The 18,107-nt window shown below is 38.4% G+C and overlaps 1 protein-coding gene across 3 annotated transcripts in view; it reads left to right on the top strand.

The window, feature by feature from the left end:
* The window catches only part of SOS1 (sodium proton exchanger, putative (NHX7) (SOS1)), a 160,001-nt gene that overhangs the window by 79,113 nt on the left and 62,781 nt on the right, over window positions 1–18,107 (top strand). For all 3 annotated transcript variants that reach the window (XM_088903034.1, XM_088903033.1, XM_010277994.3), the window contains 3 exons: window positions 6,078–6,125; window positions 6,258–6,365; window positions 10,878–11,109. In XM_088903034.1, the coding sequence (XP_088759160.1) occupies window positions 6,078–6,125; window positions 6,258–6,365; window positions 10,878–11,109 (388 nt within the window). The remainder of the gene's footprint in view (window positions 1–6,077; window positions 6,126–6,257; window positions 6,366–10,877; window positions 11,110–18,107) is intronic.

The following is an 18,107-nucleotide window of genomic DNA, read 5'->3' on the forward strand; positions in this document are numbered from 1 at the left end:
AGAAGCGCAATAAGAGACTCTTTGAGGGAAAGAGATCCACCTTAGAAGATATGAGAGGAAGAATCCAGTTTCTTACTAAGTTATAGATGAGAGTTGATAAACAGTTCAGAGGTATTTCTGTTGGGGACTTGGAGAGAAGCTTGAAGGAAGCCTTGAGCTCTTCTTGAGGTATAGATTCCATCAGTCCCATGTTATCCCCAAGGCCACCTTCTGAGTTTATTTTACAGTTTGATGGCAGCAGCAGGACATTAAGCCACTGGGGGATAGGCTGGGATTGGAGGCTACATTTTAAAGGCCAATTGTGACCTTATTTGGGTTTTTAGTGGTCCAATTGGGGAGGCGGAGGCTGTTGATGCAGAAATCCATGCCTTATTGGTGGGCTTGAGATTTGCAATAGCTCTTAGCATCACCTTGGTAGTGGTGGAAGGAGACTCAAGATTGGTGATCCATTGGAGGATGGCCCATGGAGATTGTTGTAAGGCTTAATTGTTCTTTATAACTGCTGTTAGTAGGACAGTTTCAGCGACTAGCCCTTTTTTTCTTTCTTTTCTTATTGTTCTTATCCTAGGATATGCCGCCAGTGGCATACTTGTAATTTAATCTCTTTTATAAAGATTAATATAAATAGAAAACTGGCGGCAGCCAGTACTGATTTTTTCTCCTCTCTTTCTTTCTCTCTCTCTTTCTCTCTCCCTCTCAATCACCACGAGCGACCACATGGTATCAGAGCAGGCTTTCTGGGTTGGAGGAGACCTACGATCCTAGCTTCATCCTTTCTAAAAGTGATTGGACGTGGCTACCTTTACAGAAACCCTAGCGGCGGCTTGTTTTCAGTCCTCTCTGGTGGCTGTATCTGCAGAAACCCTAGTAAGTTCTGGCAGCTCCTTCTACTGAAATCCTAGTGGTCCCTAGTGGCGGTTTTCTGAGAAACCCTAGCAGTTTCTGGTCGTAGGGTGGTGCTGGTGCAATGAAACCCTAATCGAAGAAGGGTGTTGATGGTGCAAACTCCTCGGTTATCCAGTGCTGAACAGGTGCGTTTTTTGTTTCAGTTTTTCTCAGTACTCTTTATCCAATGGTGCGTAGGGCTCATGCCTTGATTATATGATTACTAGTTTGGACATTGGATGGTTAGAGTGGGGGAACCACATTCAGACTGACAGTAATGTCTGTATTGGTGGTGCTGAACCGATGACCGGACTGTTTACTGTTCTGTTTGGACGTTGTATTGACTGAACCCTTATTCTCAGCAGTAGTCCCCGTGTTCTCAGCAATTTTCAATAATTTGTTGCTCACCTTCTAGGAGCAAATCCTAAGTTGTCACATTCTAGTTGTGGCGGCTGTGCTGTTGGGTGGCATTTGGACTGGTTTTTTTGTAGTATTCAATGGCAAGTCATGAATTAACCTCACCGGGGAATACACCAACCCGCAACACAGCAGGTATGGGAGGTGAAAACATGGTTTTTCCCATGCCATTTACCCCCTTGAACGATCTGAACTACCTGGAGTGGGCTAAGAGTGTAAAACTCTATGTAACGGCAAGGGGTAAGGCTGGTTACATCAATGGAAGGGTGAAAGAACCCAAGGGTGAGAAGGCCGAACATGATAGGTGGGACCAAGAAAACAATATGGTGATGTCTTGGCTCCTCGCAGCCATGGAACCTGCTGTGAAAAAGAATTTTATGTGTGCAGACACCGCTAGTGAGATCTGGGAACAGGCCAGAATTACCTATTCTGAGCAAAGGCATTACGCCAAGGTGTACCAATTGCAAGCTGAATCCTCAACATGTAAACAGGGAAACCGTAGCTTGTCCTCATATCATTCAGCCCTTACCTCCATATGGAAGGAGTTGGACCATTATCAGGCCATAGAGTGGAAACACGATGATGATGCTAAGGCCTACAGGAAGCTGGTCTCTCAGCAACGAGTGTTTCCTTTCTTGTTAGGGCTGAACCCTGTATATGAACCATTGAGGGTGCAGATCCTAGGAAGCAAAGAATTGCCTACGGTACACGAAGTATACTCCCTTGTTCAATCTGAAGAAAGCAGTTGCCTTGGCTGCGATAAATAACAACTCAACAGGAAAGAAAGGTGATCCTAAGAAGGCAGATGATAAAGATAAACTATTTTGTACCCACTGTAGACGGTCACGACATACACGTGACACTTGTTGAGACATCCACCGGAAACCCAAGTGGGCAGCAAAGAATCAAGAACAGGGTAAAGGTCATGTGAAAAGAACAAGCACAACACATGTGGCAACTCCAGACACTCAAGTTGCCGGTAGTACCCGGGACCCCCCTAATAAGCCTGACCCCAAGGAGGATATAATGAATTCATTCAAAGAGCACTTGGAATCTTATGGTAGGGCAATGCAGCAAATGGACAGCTCAGTCACTGGTACTCCCTCTACTTCTTTTGCATCTACTTCAGGTAACGTGGCTTCTGCATTCCATGTCACTCCCACAGATTCCCCTTGGATCATTGACTCAGGGGCCTCAAATCACATGACTGGTAAGCCTAACTTATTCCAGTCTTATAGCCTTTTGTCAGGAAGGGATAGAGTGAGACTTGCAGATGGTTATTTTTCTTCCATTGCAGGTCAAGGATCAATATCCCTTCCCCATGGCCTCAACCTGAATTGTGTATTGCATGTCCCTCAGCTTCCCATAAACTTGCTTTCAATTAGTAGCATTACAAACTCCTTGAATTGTAGTGTGACTTTTTTTGCTGACTCATGTGTATTTCAGGACCTAACTTCTGGGAGGACGATTGGTAGGAAGCCTAGTGGACGGTCTCTACATTCTCGACAACAAAGCTGGTATCTCGGTGTCATCCTCTAAGTCACATAGTCAGTCAAATAAAAATCAAATTTTGTTGTGGCACAGTCGTTTAGGTCATGTTTCTTTCGAAATAATAAAATGTTTGTTTCCACTTTTATTTAAGTCGTGTTCAGTGTCAGAGTTCATGTGCCAAACATGTCAGTTGAGTAAACAATGTAGAACAACCTTTCATTCAAGCAATAAAAGATCAAATGTTCCTTTTCATGTTGTGTATTCTGATGTATGGGGGCCTACAAATGTAATCTCTGAGGGCGGATATAAGTACTTTATTACATTGATTGATGATTACTCTCACTATACATGGGTAATCCCTATGCGTAGCAGAGATGAGGTTCCAAAGATAGTGAAAGACTTCCAGAGGACGGTGTTTATGCAGTTCCATGTTGAAATACAGATCTTCCAATCTGATAATGCGAAGGAATACTTCCATGGGGAGCTCAATGAGTTCTTCGCCTCCCATGGGTCTATTCATAGAAGTTCAAGCGCCAGAACACCACAACAAAATGGTGTTGCAGAAAGGAAAAACAAACACCTCCTTCTATTCCGAGCCTCACTCCCTTGTCTTCCAACGTACTCATCGGAGAGATTAGCAGTGTGATAGAAATGTGGAGCAGCCAAACACTGAGCAACTGACATCATCAGAATCCCAGGAGGTAAGTCCAACCCCTAACCCTACTCCCACTGTGGACGACCTAAACATCCCTATTGCCCAACGAAAGGGAGTCGGGTCCTGCACTACCAAACACCCCATTACCCACTTTGTTTCCTTTGACCACATTTCTCCCTCGTACCGAGCCTTCCTATCGGCAGTTGACTGCATCCCTATTCCCAATAATGTTGCAGAAGCCTTAAAATACCTTGAATGGATAGATGCCATGAAGGAGGAGATTGATGCCCTCCACAAAAATCAGACTTGGGAATTGGTGGATCCTCCAGAGGGGAAAGAACCCGTGGGGTGCAAATGGGTGTTCACAATTAAGCACAAGGCAGATGGAACTGTTGAAAGGTGCAAAGCAAGACTAGTAGCCAAAGGGTACACAGGTATATGGAGTTGACTATGATGAGACTTTTGCTCCGGTGGCTAAGATAAACTCGATTAGGGTTCTCCTGTCCTTAGCTGCTAACTTTGACTGGGATTTGCATCAACTGGACATAAAGAATGCCTTCCTGAATGGTGACTTAGAAGAAGAGGTATACATGGTTCAACCTCCTGGATTTTGTGCGAAGGGAAGTGAAAGCATGGTGTGCAAGCTACGGAAGTCTCTCTATGGCTTATAATAGTCTCCCAGAGCCTGGTTTAGTAAGTTTCACATGGCAGTTCAAGAGATGGGGTTCCAACAGTGCCAGTCTGATCATACACTCTTTGTGAAGAGATGTCAGGAGCAGGTTGCTGTATTGATAGTGTATGTAGACGATATCATCATTATAGGGAGTTAGAGCTCAGAGATACAGAATTTGAAACAATTCCTTGCATCCAAATTTGAAGTGAAAGATCTAGGACTCCTAAAGTATTTCCTTGGGATCGAAGTTGCCCGTTCAAAAAGGGGTATCTTTGTCTCTCAAAGGAAATACACCCTTGATCTATTACGGGATACAGGTAAATTAGGTTCAAGGCCGGCAGATACTCCTATGGATGTGGACCACAAGCTAGGTGACTGTATTGGTGAACCTTTGAAAGATGTAAAGTAGTTCCAAAAGTTAGTGGGAAAGCTGATTTATCTACCCATGACCCGTCCGGATATTGCCTATTCAGTTGGGGTTCTGAGCCAGTTTATGCACTCTCCTAAGAAGCCACACATGGAGGCAGCAGAGAGAGTCCTTAGATACTTGAAGAAACATCCAGGAACAGGCCTACTATTCAGTAAACACAATCACCTAAAGGTGGAAGTCTTTACAGATGCTGATTGGGCAAGAGCTGTGGATGATAGAAAGTCCACTAGTGGGTATTGCACATATGTGGGAGGGAATCTGGTGACCTGGAAGAGCAAGAAGCAAAGTGTGGTAGCAGGATCAAGTGCAGAAGCTGAGTATAGAGCTATGGCACATGGGGTGGCTGAAGTCCTTTGGCTAAAGAACCTTCTAGGTGAGCTTGGAGTTGCTGTTCATTGTCCTATGTCTCTTTACTATGACAACAAGGCTGCAATAAACATCGCCAGCAACCCAGTCCTACATGAGAGGACCAAGCATATTTAGGTGGATAAGCACTTCATAAGGGAGAAACTGGAAAAAAGGGAAATTTGCATCCCTTATGTCAACTCCAAGGAACAACTTGCTGATGTCCTTACAAAAGGACTTCCGTGTTCGCGGCACAACGAGTTATGTGACAAGCTGGGCATGATAGACATCTTCAGCCCAACTTGAGGGGGAGTGTTGTAAGGCTTAATTGTTCTTTATAACTGCTGTTAGTAGGACAGTTTCAACGACTAGCCCTTTTTTTCTTTCTTTTCTTATTGTTCTTATCCTAGGATATGCCGCCAGGGGCATACTTGTAATTTCATCTCTTTTATAAAGATTAATATAAATAGAAAACTGGCGGCAGCCAGTACTGATTTTTTCTCTTCTCATCCGTACCTCTCTTTCTTTCTCTCTCTGTCTCTCTCTCCCTCTCAATCACCACGAGCGACCACAGAGATTAACAACTTCTTCAATGAAATTAAAGAATTCACCTCTCTCCTCCATTGTCACTTCAGAGGGATTCTTTGAGAGCTCAATGGTGTGGCTGATGCTTTAGATAAAACTTGGGTGGGAAGGGATACATTGTATAGTGATATTACATTGTCTATGTAAAATTGATTGGATGTTGCTCTGGTACAAAGTGTTTTTTCTTGTTTGAATAATGATGTGATTAGGGCTTAAGAGTGAGGAAGAGATACCATGAACTTCTCTTCCAATATATTCATTATGAGAAAATAGCAAGGAAAGACATTACCTCCCATAAAATAACATGAATAACACCCTACAAGTCCAATACAGGGGAAATACCCATAATATCCCTTGTACATCTATACAACCATCTCAAAAAATTCAAGCTTGTAGCAGGTCAAGATCCTTGATGAAGTGCTAGGTGGCACACGTCCATGTCAATCGTGGTACACAATTACTGTGCATTCTATAGTCTATGTGAAATCCATTATTGTATGCTTAAGATACTTGCGTACTCTTTCATTTAAATGCTTGTTTGGATCGATATTGAAAGTCCATTCTAATTGGTTTGTTTGTTTCTCTTGTCATTTCAGCGTGCCAGTGACAAATCATATTTTCTAAATCAGGATACAGGGACTCTGGTACGTATTGGAGAATTAATGTCTATGATTTTAGTCGCAAATTGAAAAAATGACTGTATTCTGATGTGTCATCTATGTATATAATGGTGTGTATCTAAGGTACTCTAATTGAGCATTTCACATTTTCTACAGTTTGTTTTCTTCACTGGTGGCATCGTCTTCTTGACACTCGTTCTGAATGGATCAACTACACAGTTTATTTTACATTTCTTGGAAATGGATAAGCTATCACAGGAAAAGGTATACATTTTAAGCTGCTGAATATTTTGACTTGTGCTTTTATATAATTTATTTTTGTTACGACTTAAATTTAACATTTATATTTAGATATATCTTATTTAGCCAGAGCCCTTAACTTCTAATTGTTGAGATAAAAATGAACCTCTGACAAAATAATACTTTTGGACAATATTTAGTTCCAATTTCTTTATTTAAGTAACAAGGAATTTTCTTTGGGGTGCTTAGTCATTTTTGCTTACCTATTCAGTGCCTTCTTAGGCAAGGCAGGCACCTTATTATATGTTATATACCGTGCTGTATTTTATAGATGGTCTATGATATATAAAATTATATATGAAATTTCACACTTTAATATGCCTTGTTGCTTCGCTAAATTAAATTGATTTTGTTGTGTATGGAACGTTAAAAGATAAAAATGATATTGCCTAATAAAGTTAATAATGTAGTGTGCAAATATGAAAAAATCATTAACATTGGCTTTCTTTTAGCATTTTACAATACAAAATAACAAGGTGGTATCCTCTCACCTAATCTTGCCTTGACAAGCAATATTGGATAAGGTAGGGGGTCCTATAGATTTCATATTTGGTGGTGGGCTTTGTGAGGTGAATGAAGAGCTCTGGGTGATTAAATGATGAACAATAGGGATGAAGAAGAAAGTAGAAAGCTTGCAGTCTATCAAAGAATGGATAAGAAATTAGAAGGAGAAGAACTCTTACTTTCGGAGTAAACATAAAAAAGAAAGATAACTTAGAAATAGGTGAGAGAGAGAATCAAGAAGAGAGAAAAAATTCCTGACAACAACCAGAATTCAACAAACCAAATTCCGTAGGACCATCAACTAGGTTGACTAATGACTAGTCAGCCTAGTGGATATATTCAACTCTATATTTAATTTGAAGTTATATTTTCTTGATTTATCTCTAATAATTTGCAATATTATCATATGTGCCGTTATTTTTGTTTAAGTGGCTCGAGACTAGGATCATGTTTAGATATGTATGAGCTTTTAAAGCCATATTTCACATTGTACTTATTAGTTAAACACTCTTAAAAGCATCAGGCAACTGGGGGAAGAATACAGTCCTTTTTCTCCCGTTGGTTTTTGCTGAAGATTAATTAGTTTTATGCTGTTTTTCTGAGTAGATGTTTTATGTTAGTTGTTAGATAGGAGGTGGGGACCACAGTAGTTATGTGAGTCCAATTTTTTATTATGTTTCTGAGTATTATATATGTTGTTTTATGTTTCGCCACCCTATAAGGGCATAGTTGTCTTTGTACTGTTCTATTATTTTAGTATAAATAATAAGTGAAGGGGGTGGCCAGATTGATTGCTCTCTTTTCTTTTCAACTTCTCTTCTTCTCCTTCTCTCTTCAAGAAACTACTTTCTTTCATATTTTTTTTTATTCAGCAGATTTCTACTGTTTTCCACCTATTGTTCTAGATCAGAACATGGTATCAAAGCAAGGTTGACGATTGTGATCACATGTAGAAAAGATTCAGTTATTTTCTTTCACTTATTCTCTCCCCCTCCCCCCTCTTAATCAGATTTGTTTATCTTTATGGTGAGACAGAAACCACCACAGTCACACATGGTGTTAATAACATGTAAACTAGGTATCAACTCCTATTAAGATATATTATGATAACCAATCTACTGTTCACATTGTATCTAATTCCTTATTTGATGAAAGAACTAAGCATATAGAGGTTGACTGCCACTTTGGGAGTGATATGGTACTTGTTGAGGATCATGAGGTTTTGTTTATTTCTCATGTAAAATCTGAAAACAGTGGCTAGATTTGTTTTCTAAAAGCTTGAATTGGGTCAAAGTGGACTACATATGTAAATTGCCAGGACCATATGATCTACATTTATGATAGGGTTTTTTAAAGTCTTTTTACCTGTTCATATATTATTTTTAGATCTATTCAATCTTATAAGGGTAAAAGCTCCTATATCAACCAACTAGGGAAGAGAATTCAACCATTTTTCTCTTATCAGTTTTTCTCTTAATGTTCTCTTTCTCTCTTCTGTGTGCATCATAAGCGTCACCATATCCTAGATTAGAACAATTTTACCACATGCACATTAGTTGCTTTAAGAGTCTTGGGTGATACATAAAATAGTCATGATATAGGATAAAAGAACAATAATGGAGGAGTTCTTCTAGTTCCTTTTCCAATCAGTGGTTTTCTGGTATTGAATTGCTACAAAGAAGGGGGCCTCATCAAATCATTAAAGTCTAAGTTTTTACTTGAAAGAAAAAACACATTCACTCCTCTCAACCTATTTCTGTCCTTTTTTTATATTTGCAAAAGCAAGGTTAAAGTAAATTTCCTTGATCACTCTTTTATTGCATATTTACAGAATATGTTCACTTGTATATGATATTGCATCAATATCTTAAGTTCATGACACACTTTTGTGGCTGACTAGTTAACGCATTGCCTATGAAGGTTGAAGCAACTAGTCATCACCTTGCTGCATTGACCTATTGGTTTTGTCTCTTTCTTCTTTAGTTTGCTGTTTTGGAGGTGCATCTTAGCTACTTGTCAGACATTGATAAATGACTTTATTACATTATCGACTGCATGAAAATCTTCAACCAGAAACTAAATTCTAAAGGTTTAAAGAAGAAATGAAGGTGTTTTCAGCTTGAAAGACATTCAGCTTGCTCCATCCAGGACTTTATAGAATAGCTTTGAGGAACCATTTCTTTGAAGCTGATCATTTTGTTGCCTTGAAACTTCATCTGTTAAACGATGTAATTGTCTTTTGTTATGCCATATATTAAGTGGTTTATTTGCCTTAGTACCTTTTCTAAAGTTTTAGGGAAAATTCCTGATCAGTACCTTGTACTTTGGCTCGAGTGACAATTTGGTCCCTGAACTTTAAAATGCGACAATCAAGTACCCGAACTTTCAAAATGTGACAATCCAGTACCTGCTGTTAACCAGTCCGTTAATCAGCCATTAAGTGACATTTGAAAATTCAAAAATGCCCTTTGAATGCCATCTAATTCTCTTTATCAACCATCCAAACGTTGAGAAAAAACTGAACAGTCCCAAAACGTAGCCTCTTCTATTCAAAAAAGTTGGTGACTGTTATAAGAATCTAGAATTTGGGACTGTTCATTTTATTGTCAATGTTTGGATGGTTAATAAAGAGAACCAGATGGCATTCTTAGGGCATTTTTGACTTTTCAAATCTCACTTAACGGCTGATTAACGGCAGGTACTGGATTATCACATTTTGAAAGTTTGGGTACTGGATTGTCACATTTTGAAAGTTCAGGTACTGAATTATCGCATTTTAATGTTCGGGGACCAAATTGTCACTCGAGCCAAAGTACAGGGTTTGGTCATGAATTTTCCCAAAGTTTTATGGTGATTGTGTAAGTTACATAAGTAAACTGTAGAAGCATCTCTTTGGTCAATATGTTGTGACAGATCCTTGTCAAAAGTTGAAGGTAACTAAAGAGCTTAAAAAGGTGGATTAATTCAGTGCTTTTTAGTGCCTGGTTTGTTTAGGAGTGTAATTTTCTTATATGTACTTGTGGGTTTTAAATAGTACATGTTTTCTTTTTTTTTTTTGATAATTGAAAGATAATTCCATTAATCAAATAGAATAGTGCATGTTTTCTTTTCTTTTATTATTTTTCTATGGATCCAGAAATTGGTAGCTACAGGATGAACTATGCGCTAATTTCCAGCACACTGGTCCACATTTAATTTGTTCCTTTAGTTCCAGGATCTTGGGACTTGGGAGTGGTAGACTGGATGCAGTACTAACCTTTGGCACTTTTTGCACCAAGCAACCACTCTCAGACTCAAACTATTTAAAATCTAGAAACAAAATGAATTAATATTGACCTTATAGTTGTTTCTGCCATTTTGTGTATCCTGTCATCACCCTACTGACATTTCATTGTTAAAAGGGGGGATTGGCAAGCCTTTCCACTGAATGGGAGTTGTATCTGGAATTGGCATGTGATGACCAAGGACTTGGAGTGTGGAAAATTCCAGAGGTTGTGTTCTCAGTGAGTTATTTTCATGACAAATTGGACCATCCTCAGTGGTTGATGCATGCTTCTTTTTTCCCCTTTCCACTGAATTTCTTCTGCATTCTCTTTCAAACAAGATACTCGTAAGTTTTAGAATGAAACTTAACTTTTTCATAGCTCTTGGGTCTGTGTCATGCTGCATTTGAGTGCTATAATGTAATTACGCAGAACCCTCTGTCTCTATATTAAGTGAATGTTGTAAAATTGTGTATCTTAATTTCTTTGGTTGATTTTACTTTTAATCTGAACAAATTATAACTGTGGTCTTTTAATTTTTTGTGAGATATAAATTGAACATTGTAACCACAATATTTATAATTTAGTTTCCGGTTCTAATTTCATTTACCTTGTATATATATTCTGCATAGTTTGTGGTTGTTGGACAATATAGTGTTTTTATTTTTCTTCAAGTAATCATTTTGCATTAATCTGCATATGGTGGCAGAGGCGCATATTGGACTATACAAGGTATGAAATGATGAACAGGGCACTAGAAGCTTTTGGTGACCTTGGGGATGATGAAGAACTAGGACCCACAGACTGGCCTACAGTGAAAAAATATATTACATGCTTAAATAACCTTGAGGGGGAACAAGTGCACCCCCACAATGTGACTGAAAGTGATAATAATCTGGATATTATGAATTTGAAGGACATAAGAGTACGCCTCTTAAATGGTAATTATTCTCTGAACTGTGTTAATCCATCCCTCCAGTGTTGTATCATGTAGAAATTGGAATAGAATTGATATAACTTGTTTGTGTGGCATTTATGCTGTCTTTATGTGTGTATTTCTGTATAATGAGTTGTGAAATGGCCAAAATTCTGACGATTAAATATTCTTTCTTACCATTGTGCATAACATTTTTCAGATTATTTACTTCATATAACTTATCAATGTGCACATGTGTTCCACATAATAATAATAACAATAATAATAATAATAATAATAATAATAATTTCCGTGTCCTTATGAAAACCCATGAAACAAAGATAAGTATTCAAAGCATGGTGTGCTGGTGGGTACTTCCTATTTATCATATTTATTTTTGTTTAATATAATAAATATATAATATTAGAGATGTGCACAACGTTTTGGTATTTTTATATTTTTCTATTTATTGTTTGAGTTTTTGTTATATAATTATGACATCATAAATTGACCCATTTGAATTGAAAAAAAATGATTTCATTTTTTGGTGACTTTAAAATTTCTATTCCATTTCCATAATTAATTATAAAAAATACGATAAATGTGTAATATTTGAGCTGTGTAAAAATTTTCCACAAATCATATGTTTTTTTGTATTTTTTGTATTTCATTTCCACTATTAGAGAAATACTTCTTATTTCTCACACCTATTTTGTTTAAAATGATGGATATATACTATTAAAGTTGTCCCAAATTCTTCATGGAACTGTATTTTTTTTTGAAATTTTTATATTTTATGTTTTACACTTTTTATTATTTAACTATGAGATCATGGGTTGTTCCATTTAACCCAGATGGTTGAACTACTTATTTGCCACCTTGACGGAAGAACAGTTTCATTTTCAAGTTGGTTTTAGAGGCATAGGTTTTGTATTGTTACAATAATTGTTTGTATTTAGTTAGTAAAATTTATTAATGAGAAACAAAAGTACCTCAAATGTAGGATTTAATAAGAGAATGGGAGATATCACCTTAAATAGAAGACTTAATGAGAGGGAATTGAACATAGTAGTTCAATTTACGTTTTTGACCCTCACAGTTAGAGAGGGACCAAATTTAAAAGTAGGGGCATTTTAGTCAAGAAAAAGCCCATAAAGCTCATTTGTTTAATATACCTTAAATATAAGATTTAATGAGAAGGAATGAGAGTTAATATCTTAAATATAGGACTTAATGAGAAGGAACAGATTGAACTTAAAAGTAGTAATTGAAATTACATTTTTGCCCTCACAATTAATATGGGCCAAGTTCAAAAATAGGGTCATTTTAGTCAAGAAAAAGTCTAGTACCTAGACCTCATTCCCACTTTTAATTTTAATAGTAGTATAGATCTTTTAGTCCTTTATGTCTTCTTTTTTCTTCTTTACCTGCTAACTTTTGGTAGATGCAAAATTGCTTTCTATTTTTTTATTAAGGGCCATTACCCAATGTTGATTCTAACTATTTAGGTGTTGGGAAGGGTTGACTGGACCTAATTTCTGCATTTTTATGCACAAAGTGGCATCTCTGAATCTTGAATTTACACTTTCATGCTTGTCCATGCAAGATTTTACTGTTGTACAAAAACAATGGTGAATGTATTAATAACAGTATAAGAATGATCAAATGCTAGTGCAAAGAACAACTATGAGGTAGAATTTCTGTATCAAATAAAAGAGATACTCCTTGTCCTCTACTCCAACACCATGTTTAACCTTGATAAAATTAAGATCTGTACCAGAATTAATTAGGAATAACAGTAGAAAGAAGTAGAAGATAAAAAATGAAAAACGAGAAAAGAAGAGAAGAGAATAGAGAAGAAGAAAAGTCTGGTTCGAACTAGAGAATTCAATCTCCCTAGGTGGCCAGTTTATATTTATAGTTTTCTAAAATAAAACATAAAGACTGTTATGCCCCTACTGAAGTATGGTACACATCACCTAAGTTAGTCATTACATCACATTCTCAACCTAAAGTTAAAAGACCAAACTACCACTCTACAGCCGACTCTAACACTCCTCATCAAGCTGGTGAGTATCTTTCATTATAGTCCCAGCTTGTTACATATGTAATCCACTCTTCCCCGACTCAATCCTTTGCTAAACAAGTTTACCCATTGACTTCTTGTGTTTACATATGCAGTGCTTGTCACTCCACTAAGCACCTTCTCTCTCACAAAGTGACAATCAACTTCTATATGTTTTGTTCTTTAATGAAAAACTAGATTGGAAGAAATGTGGGTTGTAGCTTGATTGTCAATGAAGCTTCGAAGGGGTATCAATCGAGTACCGCATCTTCTATAAGAGATTCCTCAACCACACTAGTTCACAAGTTGTATGTGCCATGGCTCTATATTTAGCTTTTGCGTTGCTTCTTGCTACCAGTGTTTGCTTCTTATTCTTCCATGTCACCAAATTTCCCCCAAGGAATGTACAATAGCCTGTAGTGGACCTTCTGTTAGAGATACAAAACCTTCCCAATCAGCATTAGTGTATCCCTCTATCTCAAGACTTCGTCCACTCTTGTATAACATGCCACGACCAGGAGCTCCCTTCAAATACCATACAATCCTTAGAATTGCATCCAAATGTGGAACCCGAGGGTTCTACATAAATTGGCATACCACACTAACTACAAATGAAATATTTGGTTGAGTAATGGTTAGGTAGTTTAACTTACCCACCAACCTCCTATACCTTCCTGGATCTTCAAACTCTTCACCTATTATCACTACTCAACTTGACATTTGTTTCCATGGGATTTTAGTCGGTTTGGCACCCAACAATCCTATATCCAATAATAGATCAAGAGCATACTTCCTTTGACACAAATTAATACCTTTGCTACTTCTATCCCCAAGAAATATGTTAATTTGCCAAGGTGCTTTGTTTGGAAGTGATTATGCAAAAATGTCTTTAGCCTATCAATTCCCAATCTTTCCTTCCCCTCTTTTCACAAATAGAGTATGGTCAGTTTGACATTGTTTGTAGCCAGTCTGCTATATAGTCAGATGAAACTTGCTGAACCAAGCTCTCGGAGATTGCTTCAGACCATACAAAGACTTCTTTAGTCTACAAACTTTCTGCTCTTTGCCTTGGGCACTAAAGCCAAGAGGTTGGACCATGTACACCTCTTCCTCAAGGTCTCCATTCAGGAAGGCGTTTTTAATGTCTAGCTGATGAAGATCCCAATCAAGATTTGCCGCAAAGGAGAAAAGGACTCTAATGGAGTTCATCTTGGCTACTGGGAAAAAAGTCTCTACATAATCTACACCATATACTTGAGTAAACCCTTTTCCCACCAACCTAGCCTTGTACCTTTCTATTGTGACATCAGCCTTGTGTTTTACTATGAACACCCACTTGCACCCTATTGGTTCCTTACCTTTAGGAAGATGCACTAATTCCCATGTACCATTTTTATGTAGGGCATTTATCTCTTCTTTCATTGCATCTGTCCATTCAGGTACCAAGAGAGCTTCTGCCACATTTTTTGGGATAGGGACACTGTCAATGGAAGAAATGAATGCATGAAAAGAGGGTGAGATGTTCTTATAGGTAACAAAATGGGTAATAGGATACTTGGTGGTACAAGACCTAACTCCCTTTCTTTTTGCAATGAGAATGTCAAGGTCATCACCAAATGGAATATCTATGGCAAGAGGATCTGGAACATCAATGGGAATGATAGTACCTGGTTGGATATGGTCTGTCCCTGGTGAATCTAATGGTGTTGGTGGTGTAGTTTCAAGTTGCTCCACAACTCTTTAATTTAGTTGGCTCTTGCAACAATGAAAAACACGGAATGGAGGAGGGTCAGGTAAAGAAGGGAGAACCTGAACCTGAACTGGTTTCTCCTCCACCTTACTCTCCCCCTGAGGAGAAACCAGGAAAAAAGGGTCAGTTTCAAAGATAGACACATCCATAGAGACATAGTACTTCTTGGAAGCAGGGTCAAAACATCGATAGCCCTTTTTGGAAGAAGGATAACCCAAGAAGACACAAGGAATGGTACGAGGATCAAGTTTTCCATGAATAGGAGAAAGGTACTGGACAAAACAATGACAACCAAACACATGGATTGGAATAGAGAATAGGGGAGCCTTGGGAAAAAGGAGCTGATGTGGGGCCTTGTACCCTAACAAGCAAGATGGCATACGGCTGATGAGAGAGGTGGCACACAACATAGCATCCAATTAGAAATGTTTAGGGACATTCATGTGTATAAGTAACCCGCAAGCAACTTCAAGAAGATGGCGATTCTTTCTTTCAGCAACACCATTTTGCTAGGGGGTTCTAGTGCAAGAGCTACGGTGTATGGATCTGCACGAAGCAAAAAACTCCATGAGATCACTATGGAAATATTCTTTGGCATCGTCTGATTGAAAAATTTGGATTTCCGTTTGAAACTGAGTGAATATCAAGCATTGGAGATCTTTAATGATTTTTGGTACTTCATCTTTGGACCGCATACGGTACACCCATGTATATCGGGAGTAGTCATCAATAAGTGTAATGAAATATTTATAGCTAGACTCGGATGTTAAAGTAACAGGGCCCCAGACATCAGAATACACAATATGGAAAGGAAAATTAGATTTATTATTTTTTGAAGTAAAGTGCTTTCTACAATGTTTGCTCAACTAACAAGTTTGACATGTGAAATCCAACACTGACACTGATTTAAATAAATATGGTAACAAAACTTTCAATGACTCAAAAGATAAATGACCCAAACGACTGTGCCATAAAAGGACTTAACTCTTATTAGACAAACTCCTAGACTCAATAACCGCAAGACAGGCTTTATTCTCCAGCATGTAAAGACCATCTACCATACGACCTCTACCAATCATCTTCCCCGAGGCCAAATCCTGTATCACACAAGAGGAAGGAAAAAAGGTTACTGAGCAGTTCATCGAATTTGTTATACTACTACAAAGAATAAATTTATGGGCAGTTTAGGAACATGTAGAACATTAGAGAGGGTGAGTCCAAGTGGAAGGGAGATGGTTCCTTGACCAGCTATGGTGGAGAAAGAACCATCAACAAGGCTCACCTTGTCCCGTCCATATAATATGTTGAGCAAGAGCGAGTGAAGAGAGGAGAGGAGAAGAGAGAAGAGAGGTGAGTCGAGTGACTGAAAGCCCTCCAGAACCTAGGGGGCGAATGAATGAATTTATTGTTTATACTAGTCCAGTCGAACAATATAAACAGAAGAGAAATTACAACAGTACCCTTATGGTACTAAACCTGAATACACAAACAACTGTCAACACTCCCCCTCAAGTTGGAGCATAGATATCAATCATGCCCAACTTGTCACAAAGATCATGATGTCTGGAAAGGTTTAAACCCTTTGTAAAGATGTCTGCAAGCTGGTTCTCAGAAGTGACATAGGGGGTACACACTTTGCTTGTGATAACTTTCTCTCTAATAAAATGCTTGTCAACTTCGATGTGCTTTGTTCTATCATGTAGCACCGGATTGGCAGCAATGCTTATAGCTGCTTTGTTATCACAAAAAAGAGTTATAGGTTTGGCCACTGGGAAACCCAACTCCCCCAACAAATTCTTTATCCACATGCCTTCAGCAACCCCGTGGGCCATAGCACGATATTCAGCTTCAGCATTGGGTCTAGCCACCACATTTTGCTTTTTACTCCTCCATGTAACAAGGTTCCCTCCTATAAAGGTGCAATAGCCACTGGTAGACTTTCTGTCACTTTGGGATCCAGCCCAATCTGCATCTGTATAAACTTTAATTTCAAATGTTCGTGCTTTTGAAATAACAAACCAGTACCCGGATACTTCTTTAGATATCAGAGGATTCTCTCTACTGCTTCAAGATGAGAAGACCTAGGAGAATGCATGAACTGACTGAGGACACCAACAGCATATGCAATGTCCGGGCGAGTCATAGAAAGGTATAACAATCTCCCTACAAGCCTCTGAAACTGTTTCACATCCTTGAGAGATTCACCACAACTGTCACCTAATTTATGGTTGGGGTCAATGGGAGAGTCAACTAGCTTCACCCCCATCTTCCCAGTGTCCTGAAGTAAATCTAGGACATATTTCCTTTGAGAAATGAAGATACCCTTCTTTGATCGGGCGACTTCAATTCCAAGGAAATATTTGGCAGGTCCTTGATCCTTCACTTCAAACTGAGTGGCAAGAAAAAGTTTCAATTTCTGAATTTCATCCTCCCAGTCACTAGTAACAATTATGTCATCCACATATACAATTAGAGCAGCAATTTTACCTTCTCCTTTTTTCACAAACAGTGTGTGATCTAATTGACATTGCCTGTATCCTTTCTGCTGAACTGCCACATGGAATCTGCTGAACCAAGCTCGTGGTGATTGTTTCAGCCCGTATAAGGACTTCTTCAACTTGCACACTTTATGTTCATTCCCTTGAGCTAGAAAACTAGGAGGTTGAATCATGTACACTTCCTCTTCAAGGTCACCATTCAAGAATGCATTCTTGATGTCAAGCTAGTGTAAAACCCAATCCAGATTAGCCGCAAGAGAGAAAATGACTCTAATGGAATTCATCTTGGCAACGGGGGCAAAAGTTTCTGCATAATCAACTCCAGACACTTGAGTAAATCCCTTTGCCACTAAGCGAGCTTTATACCTTTCAACTGTTCCATCAGCCTTATGCTTGACTGTGAACACCCATTTACATCCAACTGGAACCTTTCCCTTAGGAAGATTAACAAGTTCTCATGTGCCATTTTTGTGAAGGGCATTAATTTCTTCCCTCATGGCATTTGTCCATTCAGGAACTGAATGAGCTTCTGCCACATTCTTAGGGACAGGGACACTATCAATAGAGGTAAGGGAAGCACGGAATGAGGGTGAAATGTTCTCATAGGAGACAAAGTTGGAAATGGGATGTTTAGTGGTGCACAATCTAACACCCTTCCTGTGAGCAATAGGACGGTCAAGATCATTAGCAGTAGAGGAATCATTTTCAAT

Source organism: Nelumbo nucifera, chromosome 4 (genome assembly GCF_055504915.1).
Source record: "Nelumbo nucifera cultivar China Antique chromosome 4, China Antique-T2T, whole genome shotgun sequence".
Classification (NCBI taxonomy): domain Eukaryota; kingdom Viridiplantae; phylum Streptophyta; class Magnoliopsida; order Proteales; family Nelumbonaceae; genus Nelumbo; species Nelumbo nucifera.